The sequence below is a fragment of the Accipiter gentilis genome, chromosome 26 (assembly GCF_929443795.1).
Source record: "Accipiter gentilis chromosome 26, bAccGen1.1, whole genome shotgun sequence".
NCBI classification, from domain to species: domain Eukaryota; kingdom Metazoa; phylum Chordata; class Aves; order Accipitriformes; family Accipitridae; genus Astur; species Astur gentilis.
Genome location: NC_064905.1, coordinates 16,173,104 through 16,196,961, shown reverse-complemented (window position 1 = coordinate 16,196,961; position 23,858 = coordinate 16,173,104). Strand labels below are relative to the sequence as shown.

General features: G+C 55.5%; 1 protein-coding gene across 2 annotated transcripts; it reads left to right on the top strand.

Annotated features, from left to right (window-relative positions):
- The first annotated feature begins 126 nt into the window (after nt 1-126).
- On the top strand, nt 127-23,858 carry LOC126051003 (proton-coupled amino acid transporter 1-like). Of its 2 annotated transcripts, none has more exons than XM_049829612.1 (11): nt 127-218; nt 3,992-4,139; nt 4,875-4,965; nt 6,148-6,236; nt 6,475-6,570; nt 7,193-7,277; nt 9,374-9,592; nt 9,833-9,931; nt 11,421-11,587; nt 17,577-17,746; nt 20,922-23,858. In XM_049829612.1, the coding sequence occupies exons 2-11, from the start codon at nt 3,997-3,999 to the stop codon at nt 21,188-21,190; spliced, it is 1,428 nt and encodes a 475-aa protein (XP_049685569.1). In that variant the 5' UTR covers nt 127-218; nt 3,992-3,996; the 3' UTR covers nt 21,191-23,858. The 2 variants fall into 2 exon arrangements, with proteins under 2 accessions (XP_049685569.1, XP_049685570.1); XM_049829613.1 differs by having other exon boundaries at nt 182-232.

Below are 23,858 nucleotides of genomic sequence, written 5' to 3'. Positions count from 1 at the left end.
TCTGCCTCGTCCCGCCCCTCCGCCTGCCTCGTCCCGCCCCTCCGTCTGCCTCGCCCCGCCCCGCCCCACCGCCCCTCGCCCCGCCCCGCGCCTTCACCGCTCTCCGTGCGCAGGCGCGGCCGCCGCCGTCAGCTGAGCCGGCTGTCACGTGACGGGGCGGCCGAGGGAGCGGGCCCGGTGGGGGCCGAGCGGCGCGGCGTGGGGCGGCCGGCGGCGAGGTGCGGGTCCACGGGTGCGTGGGGGGGCTGTCGGTCCCCGGGGGTGCTGTGGGGGTGCGGGAGGGGGCTGTCAGCCGGTTGTCAGCGTGCGGGGGTGCTCAGGGATGGAGGGAGGTGCTGGCAGCCCGCAGGGTGCGCGGGGTGGCCGGTAGCCCCCCGTGGGTGCGTGGGGTCCCGGGGGTGCTGGCAGCTCGCGTGGGTGTTCAGGGGTGCAGGAGCGAGCTGGCAGCCTGCGTGGATGCTGAGGGGAGCTTGGGTGCGGCGACAGGAGTCAGGGGTCTAGGGAGTCGCTGGCAGCCCTTGAACGTGGCTGGGTGTGTAGGGGGGTGCTCAGAGCGTGGGGGGTGCTGGCAGCTTGCGTGGGTCCCCAGAGGTCCCTGGGGGTGCTGGCATCAGGTATGGGTGCTCAGGGGTGCAGAAGCATGCTGGCAGCCCGCATGGGTGCTCAGGGGAGCTTGGGGGTGCTGGTAGCCCGTATACATGGCCATGTGTATGTGGATACCTGGAGCCTGAGTGGGTGCTGGCAGCTTGCAGGGGTGCCCAGAGGTCCCTGGGGGTCCTGGCAGCCTCCAGCGGTGCCTCAGGGTGCCCAGAGCCCCCGTGAGTGTACGGGTCTGCCTAGACCCTGCATGAGTACCCAGGGGTACGTGCTGGTGGTTCCCTGCAGGGATGCTGGCAGTCCGTGGGGTTCCCCTCGGAGTGTCTAGGGGTGCCATGCAGCATGTAGGGGCACAGCCCCCTGCAGTGTGCACCAAGGTGTGAGGTAAGGGTGCGGGGTGCTGTGTGGCATTGCGGGGAGGGCAAGCTGGAGGGTGCATGGGGCCCCGTGCTCTGCGGGGTGCGGCCGTGCTCCTGTGTGAGGGAGCTGTGGGGACTGGGGGGGGGGGTTTGTGCCAAGCAGCCTCCCTGTGGGGAGAAGCCGGGCTGGGGAGACCAGGCCGTGCTGCAAAGTGTTGGAAAGGTGAGTCTGGGGGTGAATTTGGGGCTGTGGGAGCACTGGGTAACACAGCGACGAGGGGACCGATGCTGTGGGGACATAGCTGGTGTGGCCATCGTGTCTGGGAGGTGTCGTGCTGGTGTGGGCATAGCGGCCTGGGGAAGGGGCTCGGCCTCAGCCTCCCTGTAGGCAGGGGAGAGGGGCAAGGTGGGAGAGGGATCTGGCAGCGCCAGCTCTTCCTTGCGTCACACTGAGATGGGTTACGAGCAGCGCTTTGGAAATAAAGGATTCAACACGCTTGATGGGAAGCGACAGTGAGTTTTGCTGTGCGGCTTACTTTTCCGGAAGATTTCATGTTGCCTGTTCTGCACGCAGCTCCTGCTCAGCTGGGGAGAGCTGTCAGGGTCAGCAGCAAGTTGCATCTTGCTTCTGGTGTGGGGTTGTCACTCTAAGAGACAAATAGCTGTTACATCCCTCCCTACCCCCCCGCCCCCCAGCTTTCCTAAGCACTGTGCTTACCGTGATGAAATTGCTTGTATGCGTAGGGAGGGGAAAAAAAAATGCGCATGAAAGCGGCCAAGGAGTTGGGTTTAAAGTGGAAACCGAATGTGGCTGTTCCTGCCTTTGCTCTTTGTAATGACGAGGAAATGATGTGCTGGGGTTTTGGTTCAGTTTGAAATATTAATTGTGTGGATGAGACAAGTTTTGCAGCTTCTTCTTATTGACTGCGGGGGAGCCAAGTGCTTGCTCCCTGCTGCTATGCAACCTTTAATCCAGACACAAAGAAGGCAAGTCACGATGAGCACATTTCCCTGGCTCTTCAAAGCAAAAAGCAGCTGGTCCTGCTTGGGGGGAAAAAAAAAAATAAATTGCAGGGAGCGATCAGGCAGACTGATGTAACCATGTTGTGTTTTATCTGGAGGATGTCACTGTTGGGTACTTCAGATAACGTGCAGGCCATCTTTGGGGAGGGTTATCCATGCCTGACCCAACCCTGCCACCTCCTCTGCCTGCTGTCCTTGCCCACTACCAGCCTTTGGTGCTATGCAAAGCCTCCCAAGTCTCTCCCCTGCCCCTCGGGTCTGTCACCGATGACAAATAGCTTCTAACGCTTTCCTTGTGTAAACTAATGCTGCCGCTTTTCCTGGTCCCTGCCTCGCTGGATTGCCTTGCCTGTGGCGGAGCCAGTTCAGGACATGGTTACGTGGCCTGGCTGCGAGGGAGGAGGCTGTGCAAGAGTGATGCATGTACTGCCTTCAGCTCTGGAGCGCCTGCCTGCGAGCCGGGCTCACCGCTGCTCTGGAGGCTGGTATTGCATGGGACCAACTGGCCCTGCTTTCTGCTGCCGGTGTTGCCTGGTGCTGCAGGAAATAAAGCAGCGTTATTGCGGCCTGAGTAACTGCTCCCGAACAGCCCGGATCTGGAGCAAGCATCCAGAGTCAAGCAAAGTCCCTTCCTCCCTGCTTCCTTTCTGCTTGCAAGGCTGGACACCCCCAGCGATTGCAGCTCTGGGCTTGTTTTTGCACGTAGCAGCCAGGTTTGCAGAGAGCGGTGCTGGGGCTCTGGGGATGGAGCAGAGCAGCCTGGGCTGAGCTTTTCCTGCGCAGCCAAACGTTTAGATCTGTGCCGGGGCCGCATCCTGTGGGTGCTCGCGTGACCCGTCAGGCGCCTGAGGAGCACTCTGCCAGGAAACGAGCCCGTTTGTGGTAGCGATATTTCTCTGCTGCATCCGCTCGGCCCTGGCCTGTCTCCCCACCAGTGCCTGGGGAGGACTGGGACTGCTGGGGTGGTGGTGATGCCTGGTGCATGACGTCCCAGAGGAGCCTTGGTTCAGGGACTGAGTCACCAGGCTGTGTGGCGGGGAGCCTGCTAGATAATTTCCCTCCCTCTGATGCTCTTTCCCCGATGGGTACTCGGGGTGCTGGGTGTGGTTGAGGGGCTGGAGGAAGCAAAGGCTTTTTTTGGGAGGGGAGCAGCAGGCTGTGCAGAAGCAGCAGGAGCTCTTCAGGGCACATGTGGGTATTAAACCAGCTGACTGCTTTGCAGTGCGAGGCAGCAGGCTTGTGTCCCTGGTGAGGGCTTGTGGTGGTGCTCCCGTCTTGCAGGACCCTGCTGGGGTTTTCGCTGGAGCAAGGACTCCAGGTTGTGCAGGTGCCTCATCCTGGGAAGCCCTGTAGTTCCACAGGCACCTCTGTGGCTGTGAAAACTTTGGGGCGGGTGGTTTGCTGTCAGTGTGGGCTGTGCTCCCACCTGATGCAGCGTAATCAATTTTTTAAAAATTCTTTTTAGTAAAAAGCCTTGAATTAAAAAAAAAAAGAGAAGTTAGAAAACTTACCCTTCCCTGGCATGAACAAGCTGTTCCCTTGCAGCAAACAGTTGTGGGTTAAAAGCGGTTGCTCTTTCCTGGCCGTCCTCTTGACAGCCCGAGTGCCGGGGCTGGGACACACAGCCAGCATGTCCCTCCCTGCCCCGCTGCCTGTGGCCGTGGTGCCACGCTCGCCACCCTTAGAGCAGGGGTACGCAGATCCCTTGCCTGACGTGAAGCGGGTCGCATCCAGGCTCTGCCTTGCAGGATCCCGAGCCTGTCCTGTCTGGGTGTGCCCGAAACAGGGGCACGAGCCTGCAGGAAGAGCCAGTAGGAATGTGCCATGCACCTTTGACCTTAGGACATGCCAGCCCAGTGATTGCTTGGGCGGGAGCACATTGCTGTATAAAAGCCCTTGAAGGAGACCTTGCTGCAGCAGTACGAGCTGGTCTCTCTGCGCGATGGCTGACCCCAAGGAGCCTGGGAAGGGGGATGTCGAGCTGGGCACCACTAATGCAGCTCCCTCCACAGGGACCATGTCCACCCGGCGCCTCCGCAGTGAGGACTACAACGACTACAGCTCCACGGACGTCACGCCAGAGGGAAGCCCACCTGGTGGCATGAACGGCTTTGCCCACCCTGAGTCCTACCAGCGCTTCGGGGAGACCAATGGGACAACGTGAGTGACGCTTCCCTCCCCTCCCTCCCGGGCTGGCCCAGCACCTGGGGAGGGTGGAGGAGGTAACGGTGGCTCTCTGCTGCCTGCCGGCTTTGCTAGAGGATGGTGGAGCTGTGGTTTTATGGGGAGTCTCTCCTGGGGATGGCAAGGGCAGAGCTGTAGTCCTACCTGTGTGGGATGCTGGCACCAAGCGAGCAGCTGCCCCAGTTGCGCTCTGCTCTCCAGTGAAGCTGGACTCGCCAGCAGTGGGCAGCGTTTGATGCTTTTCCCAATATTCCCCTGCTCCAGCTTGGTTCTATGGGGAGCTGTGGCGAGCAAACAGCATGTCCACCTTCAGAGGATACATGGGCACGTTGCAGCCATGCCCTGGGGGATTCCTCGTGCCTTGTTCACCCAGGTGGGCAGAGGATGCTGAGGGAGACCCATTCCTTCAACTCAGAGACTTTCTTGTTGTGCAGCCCCTTGGTGCTGAGCTGCGCTCATGCTGGGTTTTGCCTTGAAGCCGGTTTTGCAAATGCCCACCCAAAATCTGTTTGTTGAGTCTTTGCTTCCTGTCCTTCCTCAGTCCCACTGGGCTGAGCTAGCTTCAGGGGACAGGATCCAGACCTCCATGTGTGTTTCCCACAGCAGCTCAGAGCTGCTGGACCCTGAGCAGGATGAACTGAGGGCTGAGACTGTGCGTGGTCTGGATGCAGGCATCGGCTGATGGTCATCTCTGCCTCTTCTCTCCCTCAGGTGGTACCAGACCCTGATCCACCTCCTAAAGGGGAATATTGGCACGGGGCTGCTGGGGCTGCCTCTGGCTGTGAAGAACGCCGGCATCCTGGTAAGGCAGCTCTCAGCCCTGCTGTGCGGGAGCTCGTGGGGCAGAGTGACCTCAGGGCGTTGGGCCGCTTGCGTGGCCAGTGTTAGGGCTTGACTCCCTGCTGAGATGCCTCTTGGTGCTTGTCGGTTTGTGAGCTTTTGCACCCGGGGCTCTGTGGTTTGCTTCATTTGCTGCTGAGACTGTTCTTGCCGCTCCTGCGTTGTGCTGGCTAATCTCCGTGAGTTCAGTGCGTGAGTCAGGGCTGCGGTTTCCTCTGCTGGGGTCAGGCAGGGCACTGGGTCCGTGCCCCCGCACCCAGCTGGGTGTCACCTCCCTGGCCCCTGTGGCATCAGCCCCTTTCTCCCAAAATGCTTGGTGCTGCGCTTGGGTGGCATCTCCTTGCCCTGGTCATGGCAGGTTCAGCACAGCCTCCACCTTGGTTTGTCCCAGTCGGTCTGTGCTGAGCATGCTGTGTGCCTCCTGAGGGTCCTAGGAGCACAGCACGCATGTAACGAGCCCCGTCAGTCAGCGGTTAAGGCTGGTGATGGGAGATGGTGGCATGCTTCCCTCTGTGGGGTTTCACGTAGGCTGGCCCAGCCTCGCAGCTCTGGCCGTGTTGAGATCAGTGGATGTGATGCAGCTTTGCTGCCTGAGGACCGAGGTCATGCTTGGAGGTCAAACAGCAGCCTCCGGCCACTGTCACATCTCCCCCCAGCTTATGTCCCAAAGTTCAGCTCCTCTGTGTCTGCATCGTGCCCGAGCAACTGCCACCTGTGTGAGAGGTGGGAGCACCTCGTTGCTCTGCTCCAGGTTTCCTTGCCCAGCAATGCAGCATTCCCATTGTTCAGATTGAAAAATAAAAATAATTTAAAAAGACAACTTCCTTTGTCCAGACCGTGACCTCTTTGCCACCTGTGTAATAGTGATGTGCAAGATAGTTTGAAAAACAATCCTGGAAGCGCTTTGCTAAACCCAAACTGCCCCAACTTGTTGCTTTTGCATCATTCCTGCCAAGCTCGTGGCTCTCTGTGGGGTTACTTGGTCCTGAGGGGCTGGTTCCTGGGAGCAGCACCTGAGCTGCCGTTCAGCCTCAAGCTGTGTTTCGGCTCATGGAGCCCGTGGGGTTTTGTCTGGAAGTAAAACCCATCGTGCAGGTCTGCCTTTGGCCGTCAGAGTGCAGCTTTCCCCCCTCTTCCCCTGCAGCTGGGTCCTCTGAGCCTGGTGGTGATGGGAGTCGTGGCTGTGCACTGCATGGGCATCCTGGTGAAATGTGCCCATCACTTCTGCTACAGGTAAGGAGCAACTCCCCTTCTTGGCACTGGTGTTCCTACGGCTCTTCCTTCTTTCACCAGAAGCCCTGTGGTTTTTCTGAAGTCTCCTAGCAGCAAGTTGCCCATGTTGAAGCCTCAAAGTCGGGAACTGCTTCTGGGCTGTTTCACAGGAACTGTTTTCCCATTAATGTCATCATTCGCTTTGGGAACCAGCAGACAGGTTGATTTGACGTCCCTTCTCTCTTTCTTCTCTGCACAGGTTCCAGAAACAGTTTGTGGACTACGGGGGTGCCGTGATGTATGGGCTGGAGTCAACTCCCAGCGCCTGGCTGCGGACACATGCTGTCTGGGGAAGGTACCTGTTCCCCCGCTCCAGGCAGAGGACTAGTCTTTAAGCCCAGCATGTGCTGCAGCTGGGACAGAAGAGCTGGCTGGTCTCTGAGCTGTGTCAGCAGATGAGCACAAGTGACATAAAACGTTATTTGGCTCACCTACCTTGAGTGCTCAGTGTCCCCCAGGGGGTAACGTTGAGGTCTTTGACCCAGTCCTGTCCCCAGCCAGATGTGGCTTATACTAAAGGAGGGGGGGAAGTAAGTCTCCGCAGCATAACAAAGGGGTAAATAACATATATCGCAGTGCTGGCCCATCTTGTTAGATACTGAGCATATCTAATGGCTGCTCTCAGGGATGCTACCAGCCCTGGGGATGTCACACAGATCATTGCACATCAGATGCTCAAACATCCACCCATTCCTGTGACCAGGGAGCCCGAGGTCTCTGAGGTTAGGTGGAGATACAGTCCTGTCTCCCAGTCATTGAGGAGAAGCGACCTGGGCACGCTCTGACCTGCACACCTCAAGCCCTGGGGAGAGCAGCATCGCTGCACTGTTTGAGTGCAGCCCCAAGCAACCGAAGTGGGCTCTTATTTCTGTATGGCCTGGCTAACAAATGGTCTTTTTTTTTTTTTTCTTTTCTAGGCGTGTAGTGGGACTTTTCTTGATCATCACTCAGTTGGGTTTCTGCTGCGTCTACTTTGTTTTCTTGGCTGACAATCTGAAACAGGTTAGATTTAGTCCTTCCTTTGTGAGCAAGGGGAAGGGGAGAGGGGTTTGGAGGTGCCTGGGTTGTTCTTAGCTCCTGTGTCATGGCCCTGTTCTCCACCAAAGGTCTAGTTTCTGTAGCTGATGCTGCTCGGGAAGGTACTGCTCCTCTGCCTGGGTATTTTGCGAGATTGGTTTTCCCATTCAAACAGGGCAGGTTTTTCTGAGAGTCCCTGTGACTTTGCTCCACGTGCAGAGGCGCTGGACCCATCCGTGTCGCCCAGGGGAAGTGGGGGCTGTTCCTAGTGAGGGAAGGCAGGAGCGAGGTGACAGCAGAGGGACTGTGCCTTTGATGTCCTGCCCACCTCAGTTAATTAGTTTATTGATCCTCTCTGTTGATGGTAACGTATGGGTACCAGGACCTGCCATGAACCTCTCTTCTCCCTTTCTTGGACCTGTTTGCATTCCTGTTTCTTTCCTCATCCTGTGGCTCTGGAGCTTAATTACATCTTTAGGGAAAGAGTTTCCTTCTGCCAGGCGTCAGGAGGAAATAAACAGAAACCCTGAACGGCTTGGCTGGCTCCTGTGCTGTAAGAAACTGGGAATAACGAGTCCCTGTTCCCAGCCTCCACCAGCTCGGTGCCTCGCAGGCACCAGTCAGCATTGTTCCCCCATGTGCTCCTGCTCTGCTCTTGCAGCAGTGGTCCGGTCGCTACCACCGCAGCCGTGCCCTTCATCAGCTCTTCCCTGATACCCATCAGCTTCAGAGGTGGTTCCTGGGGCAGTGAGGGGGGGTGGCAGAGGATGGATGGGTTCTGCCCTTGCTCCGGGAGCAGCAGCTGAGGAGATTCCCTTTGCGCTGCCCTGTGGGATGGCCAGGAGGAGTAAATGGGTGAACATCAGTGCTCTGACACCAACAGCCCTGAGAGCAGGAGCGAACAGGGTGCGTGTGCGGGGCTGGGCTGCTGCTGGCCCCCTGCTCCCTGCGAATGGCCCCTTGTTGCTTTTTGAAGGTGGGCTTCTTTCTGCTTGGCCCCTTGCAGCGGAGATTGAAGGCTGGCTCAAGCCGTAAGGGAAATTTGCAAAAACCTGCAAATCCAGCCCATTTTAGGCCACAGCTGGGAAACCCCTTGGCTTCAATTTTGGAATTTTTTGGGTGGGGAGTTTCTTGCTTGTTTCTTTTTGTGGTGGGGAATAGCGTGTTAGATGGGGAGCGATGGTGCAGGTGGTACCTTGGGCTAGGTGCTGCTGTGCTGGGCAGAGGTCTGGTTTGGAAGACAGGTTTGGAGCAAACCGTGGAGAGGTAGGGCGGGCCAGGGCTCGAGCAGCGCTGCCCTATGGGTGCGTGGCTCTGTGCTGCCCTCTCCCATGGAGGATGCTGATTTGCACAGAAGCTCTTTGGCCTCTCCTCTGGGGCAGGACTTGTTCTGGAGCAGGTTAAATTAGTTTGCAGGCAGCCCTTTGCTGCAGTGGCCAGACGGCACCTGGTTCCTGAACCAGCTTGGTGGTTGTTGTATCGGTGATCCACAGCATGCCCGTGCTCCTTGGGAGGGAGGGCTCAGCCACCTGGTTCCTGGGGCAGAACTGTCTCTAGAGGCGAGCACATGGCCTAGAGTGCCTTTGGAATGAAAGACCCCAAGGAAAGGATGATTTTCCTTGAAGAAAGCGAAGCTGGGGGCCAGCAGTAGCTTCCAGATGTCCTTGCATGGGAACAGGGCATTGGGTGACTGAAGGGGTGTGTGATGTTGAGTGTAACGTGGTGCAGCAAGAGGAAAAACATTTTTGAGGAAACAGCACTTAACGCCCCTTTCCTCTCTTCTCAGCTGGCCGTGTGGGCAGCGCAAACCAACCTCCGCCCTTGGTGTGCTTGGCTGCTGGGTTCGTGTGCTCAGCGAGCCTGAGCTCGGGCAGGTTTTGCTCTCTCGGCTCAGATGCCGTAGCTAGTCCCACCTCTGCTCCTAGCAAAGTAACAAGGATTTGCTTTGATTTTAATCGACTAGCTGTGTTTGAAAGTGAGCTGATGGGGTAGTATTCTGACCCATCTGGGATGAGCTGCCAAGATCCATGGCTCTCAGTCCTGCGTGATGTAGTTCATCGGGCCTTCCTGTGCTTCCCCAGGTCATATCTGCAGCAAATGGGACCACCAATGACTGCAACTCGAACAGGACAGTGGCCATGACCCCCACCATGGACTCCCGGCTGTACATGCTTTCCCTCCTGCCTTTCGTGGTGCTGCTCACGTTCATCCAGAATCTCAAGGTCCTGTCCATCTTCTCCATGCTGGCCAACGTGGCCATGCTTGTCAGCCTCGTCGTGATCTACCAGTACATCGTCAGGGTATGCATGTATGACTCCCCTCTGTCATTTCTGCGAGGTCTCATGTTTTGGCAGGTGGAGGGAGCTTGACAGTGGGGTGTTTGCATGCGGTGGGGTGCTGCTCGCTCCTGTGGGCACGGTGGTCACCCTCTGCTCCGCAGGGCTTTCCCTGTGGCGTGGGGCTGCGACAGGGAGCGACGGGAGCAGGCCAGGTCCTCCCTATCGTCCCCGCATCTGAACTCTGCATGGGCTTTTTTCCAGGACATTCCTGATCCCAGTGACCTGCCTCTAGCAGCAGCCTGGAAGACCTACCCTCTGTTTTTTGGCACCGCGATCTTTGCTTTCGAAGGCATCGGGGTGGTAAGTCTCGGCGTGTGGCAGCGGGGCTGCCTGCACAGGAGGCTTAGCCTGTGCTCGGGCTTGCCGCAGCACCTGCTTTGTGTTGCAGCTGTATTTGCAGATGAACTTCTCTGACAGTAGCTCAAGTTCTGGATGATGCTGTTAGCTTTAGCCTCCAGGCTATCTCCTGGGTCAAACCCTGTTGCTTCCATCTGAGGCTAGAGGAGCACATGCTCCAAACCTCAGGAGGTTGGTTGCTCCTTTGAAGGTGGCTGTATCTGGCAGTAGAATGGGCTCTGCTGGGAATCGCATTGGCAGCTGCCTTTGGCTCCGCTGGTTGACCAGCGGACGAGGAATCATCCGGAGTCTTGTTACCTGGCTGGATCCTGAAGCTGCCTAAGTGGGAGGCCAAAAAGCATGACACAAAAAAAATGTGATCCATTCCTTCCCACCCTGCTGTGGAGGCACCGAGATCTCCCTTTGGCAGCCGCATGGCCCCAGTGTGCTGTGGGGCTGGATTTGCATGTGGCTCTCGTACAAGATGCCGTAAATAGACCGGCTGTGTCTGTGAAAGAAGCTGGGTGGGTGGGTGGAGAGCTTAATGGCTCCATAAGATGTTGTGGGTTGTTTCCAGGAGCTCCCTTCAAAGGAGGAAAAAATGTTTTCATCTCTTAATATAAGCTGGCTGTGTAAACAAAGGGCTGGAGAGGGCCAAATCCATTACAGGAGGGGTGTTTACTGAATGCTGTGCCCAGGGCAGAGGGCTTTTGCTGGCAGTGAGGCACATATAGTCTCTTCCTCACGTGACTTGGAGGTGGAGTAGCAAATAAAAGCTTTTCTGGTCCTGCCTCCTCACCAGCTCTGCCACTGTGTCTCTTCTTGAAATCCCCATCACCCAAGGACTGCTATAAAAATGTTTGCTGAAGTCCTGTATTTGAAAACAAGCGTTAGTAGTATAGAAGTGAGGGACTTGCCTCTGTTCTTCCTTTTTTTTTTATTGTCCTGCCTAGTTGAAATCTATCAGGACAAACTTGATAGGAGAGGAGAAAGTGTCTTGGTCTTTCCGGGGTCTGCTGGGGAAAGTAAGACAACGTAACACGACGGGCCTGTCCCAGTGGGCATGGCTGCGCTGTTTTGGGGCACAGAGTGTAATGCAACCAAGGCATGGGGCGGATGGCATCGCCCCAAGATGCCAGGCACCAATGGGCACAGCTCCTGCCAAGGGGAGGGAGCAGATCCCTTCATTAAGACAAGGGCATGAGTGACCCTGCTGGAGACTTGCCATGCCGGGCATGAAGGTCTCAAATGGGAGCGCAGAAATCAGATTTCCAGTACAGCGGCTTTTTCAGCTGGGTTCTCCAGGCTCCACGTGTGACCATCCTCTCCCCTGGCATGGGGGGCTGTGCTTGGCCATGGGCTGCCCCTCCTGCTTTCCAGGGCTGAGGGGTATAGAGGAACGGGGGCAACCCGCTGCTCAGTCGTCATCCTCCTCCTCCTCCTCCTCTCCCAGGTGCTGCCTCTGGAAAACAAGATGAAGAACCCCCGGCAGTTCCCAGTCATCCTGTACGTGGGGATGACCATTGTCACTGTCTTATACATCAGCCTGAGCGTCCTGGGGTACCTGCGCTTCAGGGCGGACATTCAGGCCAGCATAACGCTCAACCTGCCCAACTGCTGGTGAGTCTCTGGAGGGAGTGGAGGGGCTGGGGGGTGAGGAAGGAGGGTCCTGACCAGGGAGGTGGGAGAGGGGGCAGCAGGGGATGTTGTTCCTTAGGAGAGCTAATCTGGGTGAGCTTGGGGAAGGATCAACTGTGCCATAGCCAATCCATCCAAAGGAGCTTGATGAGGATTGTCTGATGTATGGGGTGGAGAGAGGCTTGTTGCTGCGGTGTCTGAGCTTGGTCTTGGCTCTATGGCTCAGGCTGCTTCCTCAGGGTCCCTGGTGGTCTCTGCCTGGGTAGGTGCAGCTCCTGCCTTTTTCTTGGAGCCCTGTGGCATCTTCTTGGGTGCTAAGCAGCGCTCTGGCTGGCAGATGTTGAACACAGTCCCCGTGCGGCTGTATCAGAAGGTTGTTGAACCGCTTCTCTTCCCCAAATGAAGCACATGGAAAACTAACCCAAAGCTGGGAGCTCCCAAAGTGGGTGAGATCTGATGTTTGCACCCGTGGGCTGCGTTCCTTGTTTGCAGTCCTGGAGCTCAAACTCCCACTCCTAGGCTCTGCGTTGTGCCTGGATGTGGCTTGTCTCGAGCCAACGCTTTGTCTGCAAGCGCTGGTGCCATGAGGATACCCCTTCCTTCCCGTGGGGGGTGAGCTCTGCAGCTCCCCAAACCTGTCTGTCTTCCTCTGGGATCTGGCGAGGCTTCTCGAGATGCTCCAGTCGCTGGCTGGAGCCCTGTGGAAATACACATGGCCTGACCCTGTACCTGCTTACTGGGAGGGGTTATTTCTCCTCTTGCTGGGGCTGGTGGCTGTTGCAGCAGCTGGCTGGGCTGCCTGCTGGTCTGTCCCTGGGCACGAGTGGTTGCTCAGTGTCACAGCTCCATATTCATCCCAGAGGAGAAATACAAACAGTTTCTCTTGCCTTTGGGGACACGAAGAGTGGAGCATGTAAATTATCAAGAACAAATGCTTTTTCCAGCTTGCTCTGCGTGTGATTATTTGAGATAGTCCTGAAAAAACCCATCTCTGTTGCTTCTTACGACAGGCTGCTTTGGGGTGTCTGTGTGGCAGGACATGGTGCTGACAGATGAGGAGCTGGAGAGAAGCTCTTCTGTACGCACTGCAGAGGTACCACTTGCACGGCAGCACCTCCTGTGTCTTGGTGTGGAGCTGGGGCTGAGGGTTGGCTTTGATGCCATGAGGCTTCTTGGAAAGCCGTCCTGCGGCAACACAGTTTCTCCGGGTTTGCTTAGGAGCACTCTGAAGTTCAACAGTTTCTCTTTGAGGTCTCTGCTGGCTTGAAATCCTGCGAGAGACCAGAGTGAGATTTGGAGCTGGGGGTGCCTGTCCCCCTCTCCAGCCCATCCTCTCTGCTGTTAGCAGCTGCCCAACACCATGCAGCGTGACTTGGTGCCTCTTCCCCACTGTTGAAGTGGATTTGGGCAGAAATCAAATCTTGAGTCACGGGTGGGCTTCTGCATGCTGACCTTGTCAAGTTGCACAGTAGGGGCTCTGGAGAAAGCAAAGATTTAAAAAAAAATAGAGCCTGTTTTTGCTTTCGTTATTGCTATGTGGGTTTCTTTCAGTTTGAGTGCATGGACTTTCATTCATGCTGGATCTGTGTAGTGACTGAACTGCTGGATGTTGGTGTGGCAGAAGGTCCTGCTCCTTGCCAAGAGCCCTGCCTTGTCGCCTGCAGAGGCTGGGAGCTCTGCCAGGTCCCTGCTCTCAGCGAGGAGGGATGGGACTGGTGCAAAAACTGCCTGTGTTGTAGGGAGATCTGAATCCCACCGTGCCAGGCACAGTAGGCATGAATCCCATCCGCTCAGCAAGTTAAGGTGAGGTGTGGAGGGGATAAAATGCTGCTGCTTCTCCTGAAGGTGGAAAGCAGGTCAGATCCAGGTCTTGGGCTCTGCAGGGCACCAAGTCACGCCACAGCCTGCAATGACGTCTGCTGACCTGTAATGTGGCCAAGGGGCTTCTGCAGGTAAAACTCAGCTTTGTTTGCTCTAAAGGATGATGCTCCCTTAGAAGAGGGTAATGGGATTTCTGTGACTTGCTAGGCTACAGAAAGATCCTATTTCAAATGCATGTTTCTAGGAGCATCCATGCTTTCTGTCAAAAGTACTTTTCTGAAAAAACCTGTAGGGTTTTTCAGGTAGTGAGAAGAGAATAGCCCTTTGGAAGCAGCACGTGGGGAAGCCTGGACACGTGGCAGGGCTCCTGCGGGCTGCCTGCAGGGAAGGCGCGCTGTGGTCCTTGTGACTCGGCAAGCAAAACACTTGGGTGTTTGTGCATGTTGCTTCCTGGCAGAACATTCAATGGAGGCTGTAAATATTGGACTTGGAAATGGGTTATCTAAAGTAAGGGCTGGGATACTTGGGCTAAGGCCTTGACCGCTGTATTCCCATGCAGTAAACTGTAGGTGATGGGTGAAGACTTGCTCTTGAAATGAGTGTTTTGCACATCGTGCTTTGCCTGTGGGTTTTCTCCCCAGCAGTAAAAGGTGTTGGGCTGCAGAAGCTGGTTATAATGGCTGTGGGTGAGAAGTCATGGGTTTGCCTGCAGCGTGGGAGACAAGGTGAGCATTGTGGCAGGGATGCTGCATTCTTCCTTGGCTGTAGCCATTGCCCGGAGGTCTCTAGAACAGATTCGATGAACGTGTCGGGAATTGTTGAGTTACAGGATGACTAAGGACTTTTCCAGCCTCATTTCTCTATAACCGCAGCTTCCTCAAATGAGGAGTGTGTCGGTTCCCAGTGCCCAGGTCTAACCACGGCCTCCGAAATACCACACTGCTATGCAGAAATCCCTCCTCGCATCTTCAGAAGGGTTGCTTCACCCCACCATCTGAAGAGTGAAGAAATGCTGTAGTGAGAGGGAAGATGTTTGGTTGCGTATGGCCAGTTGGAGGTAGGTAATGACAGAGCTTACGGTCAAAGGAGGATATGCCATTTTTTGCAGCTTATTGGGATGGCCTGGTGTGGCTCTCTGGGTTAAGCAGGTGATTGCTGTGGTTGGCAGAGCAGTGCCTCTTCAGGGTCTTGTGTGGACCTGTGTTTTCTGTGGATCAAGGCTAGTGCTTGAGCTTTTCCTCTTCTTGATATTTAAAATGCCCTTTGAGCTTGTTGTCCTGGTTCCTGACCTGTACAGCATTGGTACCCAACCTTATTCTGTACCTTTTTTAATAATACCTCTTAATCGTGGATTGCCCTGGAGCACTTTATGGCTTTACAGCATCACTTAACTGAAAATACAATGATAAGATATGCAGGCCATGGGGTAGATGGCTCAAGGCTACTGTGCACTCAAGTCATGTGTGGTTGAGTGGGCGCACTCTGGACTCTGTGATAGCTTTGTCCTTAGTTTGTCCATGGAATCACAAGATAATTTAGGTTGGAGAGGGCATTGTGAGATCACCCGGTCCACTCACATGCTCAAAGCAGGGCCAGCTTAAAGTTCGAGTATCAATAAGGAGGAAGGTTGCCCACCTCTCCAGGCCCTTGTTCTGGTGCTCGACTACCCTGTTGGGATGCAACTCTGTCCCATTGCCCCTGGTTCTTCTGCTGTGCAACTCCGAGAAGAGCCTGTCTCTGTCTTCTCCGTGCCCTCCTATTCGGTGGCTGGACAGTAATAACATTCCCCTTAACCTTCTCTTGATGCTGAATGAGCCCAGGTCTTGCAGCCTCTCCCTGTACGTCATGTGCTTGGGCCCCAACTATCTTAGTAGCCTCCACTCAACTTGCTCTGGTAGGTCAATGTGTGTCCTGTCCTGGGAGTCTCAAGACTGGACACAGCATTCAAGATGCAGCTTCACAAGCCCCAAACGAGAGTAATCCCTACCCTTAACCCGCTGGCTATGCTTTTGCTAACGCAGCCAGGTATGGGATTGACCTTACTCACTGCAAGGTCCTGCTGCTGGCTTATGTTCAGTTTGCTGCCCACCAAGACTTCCAGGTCCTGTTCTCCAGGCCAGATGGGAAGCCGGGCCCTAGCCCTTCCCATGTGTGGGATTTTGTGTTTGCATTTGAACTTTGCCTGTGCCACCATGTTGTTTAGGTTCTGCTCCAAGGTGTGTCAGCCATTCCCTCCAAGTTGGTCTTGTTGGGAACTTGCTGAGAGCGTGCTCTGGGTTGCTGAGAGCTCATCCAGGGCCCCAGTGAGGATAATTCCATGACTTGCCCCTTGGCAAATCCCTGCTGGCTGTTCATCCTGTCCAATATGTGCCTGGAAATGGATGCCAGGAGGACTTAGCCCATACTTTTCTGGGGATCGAGGTGAGGCTGATTAACCTGTAGCTTCCCTCATCCGTCTTGAAAGTGGATATGTTCTTCTTCCCAGGCAGCGGGACTCCTCCCTGATCACCCTGCCCTCTTAAAGATGATAAAAGTGGCTTCAGGCTGATGCTGGCCACAACCTCGAATACATCTGATCTGGTCCCATGGACTTGCATAACATCCTATTCACTTAGGTGATCCCTAACTCCATCCCCCATGATTGCGGGAAACGTTTGACTCCACCAAACTCTGCCACTAGTGTTCAAAGTTGTTTTGCATGTGAATACTTGGACTTCTCTGGTTTGAGACTGTTGTTGTAGCAGCTGGATGCTGAGAGCCAGCATACAGAGGGGCGCTGGCTTGGACCCAAAGAAAGTAAAGGTGTGTAAGAAGGCAGGAGGAGCCAGATACCTTCCTCAGCTTGGATCCACTTCATATTTACCCAAGTGGTATGGCCAGGACCTGTGTTTCCTGCTTGGTCAGCATGTCTTGAGTTAGGGAACGGGTAGGGCCATATGTGATGTGACTAGATATCGCTCCTCTTTTGGAGAGGCTTTTTCTGCTGCTGGGGAGCTGAGGGCAGAGACGGTGCTGGGATGTGGCTTTTGACAGGCGCTCTCCTGCAGCCACACTTGCCTCCCGCTGCATTGCTGTAGTGAGACATAGTGAGATCTGACTCGGGGTAAGCCTAAGGTGCTCTTTGCAGTCTGTCTGCACTCTGCCTTCCTTTTGCTCAGCCCAAACTGCTCTTTTAACCGTCTTCCCCCCCAAACATGTATTATGCAGCGTTCCAAAAATAGCTACTCTTTTTTGTTTTATGGAGGAGGCTGAGTTGCAGGTGGCGATGGTGGTGTTTGCATCACATTTGCTTTGTAAGCCCGGACTTATCCCGGCGGTGCTGTCCTCTTCCCCCTCCTCAGAAGCCAAGCAGTAATCGCAATCTGTGAAATATTCATGGCTGCAGCTGATCAGCCTATTTTAAGATATTCTTCATCTCCTGTTTCAAGATGGAGAATAAATCCAGCTGGCTACAAGTAGGAGAAAAGGAGGTTTTGTTCTTCCTTCAGCTCAGACATTTTGTTAGTAAAGGTCAAGGTGAGGAACCTCTGGGGATGGGTGATGGATGCAAGTTCATTTTGGGTCACTGGTCAAAAGTCAGGATTGCAGGCTCTTGGCAGTACCAGTGCTAGTGGGTATTTGGGTGTTGTCTGTGGGGGACAGTCATGAAGAAGGCTGTCCTGTGTCACTGCAGACCTTGCAGAGTCCAGCCTGGTCAAGTGGAGAGGGTGGTATGGAGCCTACGTATTTCTTGGTTTTGTTTTTTTTGGGTGTGTGTGGTTTTTTTGTTTTGTTTTGTTTTTCAAATAGCTCTCAATATCTGTGCCCGTGAGTTTTCCCAAGGGGAAGCAGCGCTCAAGAGGCTGCTGGCCCAACTCCTGGCCCGATGATTCCGTCTACAAAGCCAGGACTAAAGCCTCTGATTAGGTGTGGGGGCATGTGTTGCTGCGGCTTGGAGGTTGTGCTGTCTCCTTGCTATCTCTTGCCCAAGAAAGGTCTCTGTGGATTAAATGCATCACTCCTAATTTTCCAGGAGAGCATTCAGGAGGGCAGACCACTGGCACACAAAAGTCCTTCTTGGCAGAGTGTTCCCCTTCTACTTTCTGCCACTGATGCCGCAGGGGCTGGAGCAAGAGCGTGTCTCACCGGGTCTCCTCCTTCTTGTTTGCAGGCTGTACCAAGCCGTCAAGCTGCTCTTCTCCTTTGGGATTTTCTTCACGTACGCCGTGCAGTTCTACGTGCCCGCTGAGATCGTCATCCCTCCCCTCGTCGCCCGGGTGTCGGAGCGCTGGGGCTGGCTGGTCAACCTGCTCCTCAGGGTGGCCCTGGTCAGCGTGACGTGTGAGTAGAAAGCAGCTTGTCTGAGTTCTCCGTGAGGACGTGGCACCTCCTTCCCGCTGTGGGCTGGTGGTGCTGAGAGCCTTTGCCCCTCACCCTGCTGCCCCTCGCCTTGCTGCTAAAGCCTTCACAGCAGGGAGTCTCCTGGCCCTTGCTAATGCAAGCCAGAGGGCCAAAGTGGCCTCCGAGGAGCAGCAGCAGTGGTCCTCTGCCCCCTCCATATGGGACCGGTCTTTTCAGTTGAGGAGTAGTAAACTTCCCACATCATTTTGAGGTGGCAGATCCCCGTGGAGCCTCGGGCCTTTTGGGGGCCATCGGGTCCCATCAAGCTTCGTGTGAAACCCTCCCAGCACCTGGTCGGTGCCAGGGCAGCCTGGACTGGAGGCTGTTTTCTGTAGGCAGCGTGCAGCCAGGCTCCTCGTGCCTGCGTGACGGGGCATGGTTGCAAAGGGTTCACTGACCGTGAGGGAGTGGGTGTCCTCATACACACGTGTTCATTGCAGCGTGTAGCACAGCAGAAGACAACTGACAATGGTATGTGACCCATAACCAAAGCCCAGCGTGCCTGTGGCAGTCTGCTGGGCTGTGGAGCGTGTGCCGCAGGGCAGGTCTGGCTGGATCAGCCTCAAATGGTCCCTTTCCTTTGATGGTGTTTAGTGCCTGAAGTGAGGCTCCGGTGGAGCAGGCTGCTGGGCTCAAGCCTGGGGGAACTTCGGGAAAGATGTGGAGCAAATCAGGCGCAGGAGTATCTGATTTTGGTTGGCTTTGATTCCTGAAGGCTAAATCCTTGCTGTTATCAGCTCAGCTGAGACGCTTGACTGAGCTCCCAGGCATCATCTGCTGAAAAAGAGCTTTTCTCCATGGCTTGATGCTGCTGATGCATCAGAGTTGAGCGTCAGGGACCTGGCCCCACATCTTGCCTGGCTTTGGTTTGGGTTTGAGACAAGTGTGGTGCTAACTCCAGGGTGGCAGAGCTGGCTGAGAGCAGGGTGCTGCTGGCTTCTGGGCTCTTGATAATGATGGGCCAGAAGCGCTGCGTTAACAGAGGTGGACAAAGCCTCATCTCCTCTGTGCTGAATTCCTGAAGCACGTTCTGCCTCAATGCCTGCAGCCGGAGGGATGGTGCAGGGATGAAAACCTGCTGTGCTGGACCATGTGCTCTGGCCACCCTGGTGCTGTGGTTGGGCTCGGAGCCTGCCTGTGGGATGGGAGCCTCTCCCGGAGGGCGTTGGGGTGTGCCTGTCCAGGGAAGCAAAGGCTTGGAGCGATGGGATGGCTTTAAGCACCGGCAGTGGCTGTACCCTCCCGTTTGGGGGTAGGGAGGCAGCAGAGGTGTTGGTGGAAGGATGCTGGTTCCTTTGTACCTCCTCCCCTTACCCTTCCATGTAAGAGATCGCTGTGGCTGTTGGCGAGGATAAAAGTAATTAGGGGAGTTGCATGAATATTCATCGGATGATTGCGTGGCTGCAGAACAAGCCCGCATCATGGCTTTGGCTTCCAAAGAGAGGATGCAATTTGGTGTATGGGTGTCTTTTAAGCTTAGACTTCAAAACCAGCGCACTTAAAAACCCTTTGAATTAATACCTGCAGAAAGCACGACCGTTGCCCCTGGAGGCTGAGGACTGCAGCTGGTGCTTCAGTTCTGCTTGGTTTAGAGGGGAGTTAATAATTTTGTTTACTTTGAGTCCAAAGAGCAGTGTGGGGTGGGCTGAGGGTGCTGTTGGCGGTCTGCTGCTCGGCTTTCACCACGGGCTGCCGGAGCGGGGATGCCGCTTGCAGCAGAGACCTGGCAGAGCGCACCTTTGGCTCTGTGCAGGGCTGAGCACTGGGATAAACTTCCTCCAGGTCAGCTCAGCAGGGACCTTTGCTGTTGTTCCCCATGGTGGAGGGATGGTTCGTCTCTAGGCTTATCCAGATGACTACAGGGCTGGAGTGGTGGTGATGTGCAGGAGCATCTCCTGTTTGTGTCTTTGCCTGCTGTCAGTCTCCCAAGCCTTCCATCTCCTGCAGTGCTGTGGGTGATCTTTGGCTCAGGGATGCTCCAACAGCCTCTCTTGCCTGTAGCCGATTGCCAGGGAGTGAACAAATCCCCCCAAATAAGGAGCCCTGAGACATCCCTTCTCCACCGAGGCTGTAGCTGCCACAATTCTAGGTGTCTCCTATTTCTAAGCAGAGTTTTCAAGGCAATAAACCAATTTATTTCTCTTGGTCACTTATTACGTGCTGCTTTGCTTGCCAGAGGGTGCTCTTCTGTTGTGCAAAGCTCTGGTTGCCTTTTCCTCAGGCTTTGTTTGACCAAAAAGCAGCAGCGATGCTCTTGAGTGCCAAGGTTGCTGTGGATGGGGAGCTTGCTTGGTGCACGAGCGTGCAGAGGGGCACCGCTCCGGGTTGCAAAACAGGACCTTGATAAATCTTTATTTTAGATCTGCTCCCCAAATGCCCACACTGTGCTGCTCTGAGAGGAGCCTGGAGGTGGTGGTGGTTGTGGGCTGGTTGGAAGGAGAAAGCACTATCCCTCTGTCCTCCCCTGGCCCCGAGCAGGAGGAGGGGGAGCAGGAATATGCCAGAGTTTGGACCGCTAAGCGTGAGCTGTCAGAAGTCTCCCAGGGGGATTTTCCTTGGCTGTAGTTTTTACCTAACAAATGTTCTCCCCCGGGCTGTGCCGTAGGTGCTCGGCTGCTGGAGCAGCTCTAAACACATGCAAACCACACGAATTTATTTGGGGTGGGGGGAGGTGGCTTTTTCCTCCTGTCTCCTGCTTTTATGGGGTTTCTGAGGCTTTACAGCTCTCCAGGTGTGGGGAGCAGGAATGCTGGCTCTCACAAGGGGGCCGGGGATGCCGGCAGCCGCTTTTCTGCCAGCGGCATCTGTTTGCCGGGGCACCCATCCTGCTCAGCCCTGGAGCTCGCTGTGGTGGTGCCCAGGGCAACAAAAAGGGTTTGGTCTGCCTGCTGCGCTTTGTTAACTCGATGCAACGGCTTAATTGCTTGTTGGAGAGGAGTCGCTGGAAAAATATGGAGCCATGTCTTCAAAGCTCTTGTGTCAGGGAAAAGGGCAGAGGTTTGATTCGAGCTGATGGCATCCCTGCGGTGGGTTTTTGCTTGTTTTGACTCGGGGGAGGAGGATCTCTGGTGTCTGGGAGCTGGCAGCGCTAACATCGTGTCCGCTCCTTTTCCAGGCGTGCTGGCCATCCTCATCCCACGCCTGGACATCGTCATCTCACTGGTGGGCTCCGTCAGCAGCAGCGCTCTGGCTCTCATCTTCCCTCCGCTGCTGGAGATCGCCACCTACTATGCAGAAGGCATGCACCCCCTCGTCATCGCCAAGGACATCGCCATCAGCCTCTTCGGCTTCGTGGGCTTCGTGGTGGGGACGTACGAGGCGCTGGTGGAGCTGGCAGCGCCCACTGCCGCCGTTGTGAACAGCACCAGTATCGTGGTGCAGTAACGGTCCCTCTGCCCTGCCGGCCCCTCCGGATGCCGTGCTGGGGGTGCACGGGCACCGGGCGCTGCTGGTCTCCTGAGAACGGTCTCCCCTCTCGGGAAACGCGGTGGGTTCGGTCTGTGAGAGGACGGGGCTGCCCACCATCGCGGCTGCCCGTCTACGGCAGGGTCCCGTGCTGGGCTCCGGCTGGGGAGGTGGGATCTGGGCTGGGGCAGTGCCTTCCCTGGGGGCTTTTTGGGCAGGTGATACAGCAAAACAGCCCCCTCGGTACATGTGTAAATAGTCACTTTGAGAGGTGAGGAATCCTGTGGATGTAGATTTTAATTTTATTTTTTTTAAATCCCAACCTTTCTGTATTTCCCCCGTCCCTTCAGTCAGGACGGGGAACAGGGACTGCTCTTTTTTGTGCCAGTTTTGTTTTTTTTTTCTCCCCCCCCCCCCCCCCCCTTCCTCAGCACTTTATTTTTACAGCAACAGAAAAACCTCAGCTCAGGTTGGAGAGCACGGAGCTGCCTCCTCACCCCAGCCTTGTGGGGAGAGCGGGCAGAGCCCAAGGTGCAGAGCACCCTGGGGCCCCCCAGCTTTCCCACAGTGGGATCCCCAGACATGGGCATTGGGTCCTGCTGTGCTCCAGCTCTGTTTCCAGCCGCCTCGGGGGCTGAACAGTGCCTGGAGCTGGGCACCGGGCACAGCACCTCCCTGGCCTGGGAGGATTTGCTGATCCCTGGCCCATGCTTTCAATAGTGACACTTCTTTTTCCCCATCTAGCACACATACCTAACGTGTCGCTTTCAGAAGCGTTAGAGAACTGAGGTGTGCACAGAGCCAAATGGTCTCTGCCCTAACAGGGGTCCGATCCGGTTGCCTTCGGCTGGCAGCCCTCTCCCTGTGCGGGACGCGGTGTCCCTGGGAGTCACCGCGTGCTGCCCGCACGCCACAAAAATACATCACCTTGTTTACAGTGCCCGAGCTGGCCCCGGCACGCTCCGTCTGCATCTGCAGGCCAATACTGAATGTCAAATCACATACAAAACCCCCATAATGGTTGGGTTTTTTTTTTTCTCCTTTCTTTCCTGGTCCCACTCCCTCTGCATCCTCTGCCTCCACCCCAGCTCCTGTCCCCAGGTAGGATGCAGCTCTCTGGCACTTCTCCCTGTGCTCCTGTTGCTTCTTGGGTTGTGGCTGGTGCACGCCTGGGAGGGACTGTCCCCACTACACTGCTGCTTTCCTTCTTCTCGGTGAGCCAGCTTCTTCCCTAAAGAGTTTCCTTGCCTTTCTGCTGGATTATTTTTTTTTTCTTTTTTTTTTTTTCCTTAAAACAAGAGAGCAAATACACCCTCCATTTTTCCTAGTGGTGCAAAAAGCTTTTGGCTGATCCATTCCTCCACAACCCTGTGTCTGGGCCAAACTCCTCCCTGCTGATGCAGCATCTCCCAAATGCCGGCAGCGCGGTGGCTTCCTTTGGAGAGCCTTTATCCCCGCATCCCATACAGCCATGTCTCCCTGGGTGTGAGCAAAGGCTGCTGGCTGTGGTGGGAAAGGAGTGCAAATATAGCACTGGCGGGCTGCATTCCCATCTTTGATGGAGGGTGAGTGAGGCTTGGGGTTATTTTTGGTGTTTGACCTGCTTCTGGGAGGAGAAGGCTGTGCAGAGCAGCATCCCTGCAGCCTGCCTCCTCGATGTGTGGCGTTTCAGTGTCTTGCACCATGTCCCCTTTGGTAGCTCTGCTTTGGGTGCCCCGTGCTGGTATGCGGACCCACAGCCAGGTGCAGGGTAGGTCTGTGCCACATTGCTGCTCCTTTCCAGTCCCTCACTTTCTCGCTGTGTCTCTTGGTGCTCACCTTGTCTTCTCCAAGTCTGTGCTAGTGAAGGTTTCGGCACGCTTCGGCATCACTTGGTCATGAGCAGAGCAAAGCTTTAAGTCATACCTTCCATCTGGAGGACACCATGGGGATAGAGAGCAAACACCCAGGTCTGGCAGGGGGAGGGGGCTCTGACGGCATGCCGCGGATGGGAAAAGTGCAATATTCACATCCATCGCTCTGTACCGACCCTGACGTGGCCCTTGGGGCTTGGGATTGAGTGCAGAAATGTCACCCTTGGTAGAGGAGGACATGCTGTGAGGAGCAGGGGACGTCTGATGCTCGCCCTCAGCTCTGTCAGTACCCTGTGAGAAGGCTGGCTGTGTTTTGGGGGACAGCTGTGTGCCAGGGCATATCCCCAGCCTGGCACTGGGTGTCAGTGGGTTTGCTGACAGGGCTCCTAACATCCAAACGCATTTTGCAGTCAGCGGCGAAGACCTCATTTCCAAGGAGACTGGGATATCACAGAAGCATTAAATGTTTTTTGCAGTTCTTCACCTTTATCAGGGTGAGCAGGGGATGTTCGGAGATGGGGCCAGATGTGCCGGTGGGGCACGCGGCGTGAGGGGCTCTGCTGAGCCAGGATGACCTGACGCAGGACCTGATGGACATGAAAACTTGACACTTGTGTATCATAGGCTGCTCTAACCAAGGAAATTGTCTGTGTAAATATAGGAATGGTTAACGTACATGTCTTGTGCCTATGGATATTATCAGCGTACAGTGTGTGTAGCTGCCCAGTGGAAGAGCTGGTGCTGCACCTGAATGATGTATCTTACTTTAATCAATAAATATGATCTATTTTTTA